General features: G+C 39.8%; 1 protein-coding gene across 1 annotated transcript in view; it reads right to left on the minus strand.

The window, feature by feature from the left end:
• Slc5a7 (solute carrier family 5 member 7) overlaps positions 1 to 5,606 on the minus strand; it is a 30,817-nt gene extending 25,211 nt beyond the window's left edge. Inside the window, exons 1-2 of the mRNA NM_053521.2 lie at positions 5,440 to 5,606; positions 3,910 to 4,143 (exon numbers count right to left, since the gene is read on the minus strand). Coding sequence (NP_445973.2) covers positions 3,910 to 4,087 — 178 coding nt within the window. The 5' untranslated portion in view covers positions 4,088 to 4,143; positions 5,440 to 5,606. The remainder of the gene's footprint in view (positions 1 to 3,909; positions 4,144 to 5,439) is intronic.
• Positions 5,607 to 6,307: the final 701 nt, after the last annotated feature.

The following is a 6,307-nucleotide window of genomic DNA, read 5'->3' on the forward strand; positions in this document are numbered from 1 at the left end:
TATATATATATAGTGTGTGTGTGTAACAACAATTAAAGAAAGAGAGGCAATTTGAAAAAGAGTAAGGAGGGGTATACGGAACAGTTTAGAGCAGGAGACAGAAAGAGAGAAATGATGTAATTGTATTACAATATTAAAAACAAAAGAAAATATGTTAACTTGAGAAGACTTAATGATTAGGAATTTTAGGAAAACTTAATGTGAAATTTATGTCTTCAATCCTGTCATGGACAGGAACTGTACAGCAAAGACTCCCATCTTCACAGAAGGTTTCAAACCATCCATTGCTTTTCTCATTCTCATTCCTGTTGAACTTTTAGAATTCCCTGTCCCTATCCAGAACACTAAATATGTAACAAGGAACAGAAGAAATCTATTCTTACAAGATTCAGATCCTGAATCTTCATCTTTGAACTAAGATGGCTGAAACTGATGCAATGCTAGCAATACCTTGGTTCAGAATAAAAATGGCTCTAAGATCTTAAAGAGCACAGAGCTTATTAGTAACTACATTTCACTGTGCAGCTTTTTCAGTCATTATATTTACTCAGTGATTCCATTTATTCTAATGCAGAAGTGAAAAACTTTGTCAATTACCATGATTAAAAACAGTTTTTCCAGCAACCAACAGATTGGGAAAAGATCTTTACCAATCCTACAACAGATAGGGGGCTTATATCCAAAATATACAAAGAACTCAAGAAGTTAGGCCGCAGGGAGACAAATAACCCTATTAAAAAATGGGGTTCAGAGCTAAACAAAGAATTCACAGCTGAGGAATGCTGAATGGCTGGGAAACACCTAAAGAAATGTTCAACATCTTTAGACATAAGGGAAATGCAAATCAAAAGAACCCTGAGAATCCAACTCACACCAGTCAGAATGGCTAAGATCAAAAACTCCGGCAACAGGAGATGCTGGTGAGGATGTGGAGAAAGAGCAACACTCCTCCATTGTTGGTGGGATTGCAGACTGGTACAACCATTCTGGAAATCAGTCTGGAGGTCCCTCAGAAAATTGGACATTGAACTACCTGAGGACCCAGCTATACCTCTCTTGGGCATATACCCAAAAGATGCCCCAACATATAAAAAAGACACATGCTACACTATGTCATAGCAGCCTTATTTATAATAGCCAGAAGCTGGAAAGAACCCAGATTCCCTTCAACAGAGGAATGGATACAGAGAATGTGGTACCTCTACACAATGGAATATTACTCAGCTATCAAAAACAATGACTATGAAATTCATAGGCAAATTGAGGGAACTGGAAAATATCATCCTGAGTGAGGGAACCCAATCACGGAAAAACACACATGGTATGCACTCATTGATAAGTGGCTATTAGCCCAAATGCTTGAATTACCCTAGATGCCTAGAACACATGAAACTCAAGACGGATGATCAAAACGCGAATGCTTCACTCCTTCTTTAAAAGGGGAACAAAAATATCCTTGGGAGGGAATAGGAAGGCAAAGTTTAGAACAGAGGCAGAAGGAACACCCATTCAAAGCCTGCCCCACATGTGGCCCATACATATACAGCCACCCAATTAGACAAGATGGATGAAGCAAAGAAGTGCAGGCAGACAGGAGCGGGATGTAGATCGCTCCTGAGAGACACAGCCAGAATACAGCAAATACAGAGGCTAATGCCAGCAGCAAACCACTGAACTGAGAACAGGACCCCCGTTGAAGGAATCAGAGAAAGAACTGGAAGAGCTTGAAGGGGCTCGAGACCCCACATGAACAACAATGCCAAGCAACCAGAGCTTCCAGGGACTAATCCACTACCTAAAGACTATACATGGACTGACCCTGGACTCTGACCTCATAGGTAGCAATGAATATCCTAGTAAGAGCACCAGTGGAAGGGGAAGCCCTGGGTACTGCTAAGACTGAACCCCCAGTGAAATAGATTGTTGGGGGGAGGGCGGCAATAGGGGGAGAATGGAGAGGAGAACACCCATATAGAAGGGGAGGGGAGGGGTTAGGGGGATGTTGGCCGGGAAACCGGGAAACCGGGAAAGGGAATATCATTCGAAATGTAAATAAGAAATACTCAAGTAAATAAAAATAAATAAATAAATAAATAAATAAATAAATAAATACAAAAAAAACAGTTTTTCCATTTGTTATTGTTGAAGTCTTTTCTGGGCCAGATTTGTATATATATTTGTATATATATATATATATATATATATATATATATATATATATATTATACATATATGTATGTATTATGTGTGTGAAATTGTGAGCAAGAACACAAATTCTTTTCAATTATATATTTTAAAATAACCTACATTTTCACTCTCTATTCTTTATGACATGCATGCAAACAGCTGAATCTTGTGACGTTTAAGTAAGATCGTTCAGATTTTAAATAAATGGCAATATTTACCAGCAGTATTTTGAGCTTTGAGAAAGAGTAGTTAAAAAGTCAACTAGACTATGATAGTACTTTATAATGCCCTCCTTTGACTATTTTTAATATACTTTAATGTTGTATTATATTTTTTAAAAATCTACATGTAATGATAGAATAAGCTCTGCAACATTGTATGACTATATAAAATACATTATTAAGAATAGTAGAATATTAAAATAATCAGCAATGAACATTGCTGGACATTCAACAGTTCATTTATTATTATTTGTGTGTACAAAGTACCTTTTAAAGGAGACATAGTACACCCTTAAGAAAGCTGTACACAGCACAACATGGAGGAATCATGAATGTGGTCATCAAAAGACCTGATGCTGATCTGTGTTTACTGAACCAGTCTGGAGATTCCCTTAACTGTGCAACCCTTTCACAGAGCCTTCTGTAAAGATCATATGAATCCATCTATGGAGAGTAAATGTATACCTGAGTTTACAATTTGAATACTTGGTAAATTAAAAAAAATCTACAGTCCATGTCGAATAGTGCAGATTTCAGATGGCAAAAATGTTCAGAACAGAAAGACCATCTTCATAGGAGAATAAGATCCTGAGCTAACACACAACGTCAATTGTCTTTAAATAGCAGGTCTGCACAGAAATTGATATTTCATTTGGATTTAATTTCTAGTAAGACATTTTTCTAATGGGACATCAAGAGTTCTAGCTGGCATGTATCATGTTACCAGTGTTAAAAATACTTAGTAAGGTTCAGATCTAATATGTCGTTACTCAAAGCATTACCAATCATTTATAAGAATGAATTTTATATTGTTTTCAGAATTATTTTTGGAGAGCAAGACAAATATGAAAAACTATAGAAATTATTCTAAGACCAAAGGGCCCCTCCTAACACAAAGAAGATTATAAAGGAAGAGAGATGCACAGGATCCTCTGTGAATTCCTTTAAGGACACACCTTGACTTTTTCTTTTTTACACCAAGGACCCTGAAAACCTTATTTTTATTGTTGTAGATTGCTTTCTTTAAGGACAATAGGTATTAAATGAGAAGGTAATTGGCTTCTAGGAGGAATAATTAGATTGCATTCTATTGCCTCCAAAATGATTTATTTAGGCTAAAAACCACAACTAGGTAGTATTCACTTGTTATCTAAGAAAGCTCAGTCACAACCCCATGCTTGCACTAATGGACACATTGACATGCCATCACGCTCTCTCATAGATTCACAGATTCCTCAACTCCTTTGTTTCTACCATTCCCACCCACTAGCTGGTTAAAAGAGAACATACTGCTTCCCTAATATTATGTTCAATATTATTATAAAATTGTTTTTGTCTAGAATTGCTGAAATTAAACCATGTTCTTTTTGTTTTAAATTAAATATGGAGTTACTTCAAAATATAAGTTGTGAAGTGAAAGAGCTCTAAAGGACAGACAGTAATGTTGATTTCTTCCTCGGAATACAAGCCAGCCCTGGGAAGGGAATACAGGGAAACCTACCTGTCATGGTAAAACCACCAACCAACAAACCAATGTCTCGGCCCCCAACTATGATGGCTTCGCTGCGTTCTTCTGCATTACCGCTGTTTTTGGTTTTCCATGCAGCCCATATTCCAACCAGAAATATAAGAAGGTAGAACAGGATAATCGCTACTAGTCCTTCTACATGGAAAGGCATTTTTTATTTAGGGTACCGTGAAGATCCTTCCACAGAGGGCTACTTCATCAAATCTTCTGTAGAAAATACAGCAGTGCATTACTAAGCAGCCAAGCACTATGCTTACACAGGCTGCCAAAAATAAGCAGCTGGATCCAGACATCTTTTTTTTTTCTTTTTTGAAAAAGCTTGCATTGAAATCCCATAGTACAAATCATGCCCAACAAGTGTCCAGTTCACTGCTCTGTTTCTGCTTAACAAGTTAATGGTTTGCATTCGAAGAAACAAAAAAGGAGTGAGCATAAATACAATTACAGGTTTTTTTTTTTTTTGGTATTTCATAATTTCCTTCAAGTTAAAGTTTTGTATTACAACCCAGTTCCTCTGTCAACAGATTGTTCGCAAATGATTACGCCTGTATTTGCCTTTTGAAACTAAGCCAGTATCTATAATCATTTAATTTAAGTGTATTCCAAAGGAATACTCCAAGAAAGTCTCTCTCTGTCTCTCTCTCCTCTCTCTCTCTCTCTCTCTCTCTCTCTCTCTCTCTCTCTCTCTCTCTCTCTCTCTCTCTGTTCATTCTTCATTCTTTACTTATCGTTTTGGACTTCAGGAAACAGGTCCAAAAGTAACCCAATATAAAAATATCTGGCAAAAATACCTCTTTAAAAAAAACCGACTAAGAAAATTCTTTAAAAATCAATTTACTGTGACAACTAAGTATTTTCTGTTGTTTAAAAGAAAGACCCTCTCTATCCCTCTCAATCTTCCTTTGTCCTTAGTTCATGTCATGTCCACCCCACCCCCAACCTCACCCCCACCCCTACTCCCATCCCCACCCAGTGCCTCATCCTGGTCTCTACAGAAAAGGATTTCAAAATAAGGTAATGTATAAACTACAGTCACGGATACAAAAACTCAAACGATAAGAAGAGGACTTATGTCAACTTCTAAAATAAAGCTTGATCTTACGGAATTTTTGTTCTTTATTCCGAACAAATCAGAGCTATTTTCTTCACCCCAGTTCACACGCATAAGTTTTTGTGGGGGTCTGAGCTTTCCAAGTGGGTGATCGGGCTCTGGGTGCAAGCACTCACCTCCGGGATGTTCTGGAGCGCCCGGGACCTGGTGGGCGCCCCCTTTGTGAGCTCAACGCCACCAAATTCCCCTTACTACCAAACTCCGCGGCGCCCTGCTCCCCTTTGTCCCCGCGCTCCAGATCTCCTGAACCCACACTCCTACAACCTTTAGCATCCCTAGCGCCACAAGTGCTTCTTAATTGAGCGGAGGGTGTATCCCCAGCAGGCAGAGTCGATCCTTCCCGGCCAGCCCCGTGGGCGCGGCCCCAGCTCTTGTTCTCGCTGGGCTCTTACCTTGGCGTCACCCGGAGCTGATTTAGGGGTCCGGGTGTCCCCCCCAGTACGGAGCTGTGTGGGACAGCGAGGGAGGGAGGCGCGAGGTGAGTGGAGGGTGCCGACAAGGAGCTCGCTGAGGTCTCCGTGGGGCGAGGCGATCAATCAATTCGGGTATTGGAAAAAAGTCTCTTTATAAGGGCGGAAGGCGGGGGCGATCGTCAGAGCTCTGGAGAAGGACGTCAGAGCAAAGTGTTGCTGGGCGTACTGTGCCCTGGTGTGGCTCAGGGTGCACGGGCAAGGCCAAGCTCAGAGCTAGCACTTGTCCAACTTCATGTTCCCATCCCAAGTTAAGTTATCTGTTACCCTGGAATGGGGGAATCCAGACTAAAGGTCATTATCCAGTCTAACGTCCCACTCTATCATTCTGGGGTGCAAAAGACAGAAATGGACTTTAGAGGATTTCACTTGGAGATGCAGACTGAAAGCCTACAAACATGCCTTGAGGTGTCTCTATGAAAGATCTGTTATGGGCCTGGTCACTGTCTCAGGTTGAACTCAGTGGGGTGATTCAAGCCCTTGTTGGTGAGTTTTTTGGTAGCAACATTTTCGGAAGGTTTAGACTAGTCAGCCATCTTCTCTTTGCTTTATATTCATACTCTCTTCACTTAAAACTGGGTTCACCATGAAACTCTCTCACAGTTGCACAGCTGTTTAAAATAAAGTTGGTATGCAAGTCACAGGAAATGTCCTACTAGCTAGCCAAGCAAGGCTTCTCTACTTGAATATTCTACTCTAGCTTCTAAAAGTGCTCAGCCTATCACTTCAAACATGTTTATGTCTTTAGCATGCATACATATCTAGCACTACATATCTAGTATACTGCATA

Source organism: Rattus norvegicus, chromosome 9 (assembly GCF_036323735.1).
Source record: "Rattus norvegicus strain BN/NHsdMcwi chromosome 9, GRCr8, whole genome shotgun sequence".
Classification (NCBI taxonomy): Eukaryota; Metazoa; Chordata; class Mammalia; order Rodentia; family Muridae; genus Rattus; species Rattus norvegicus.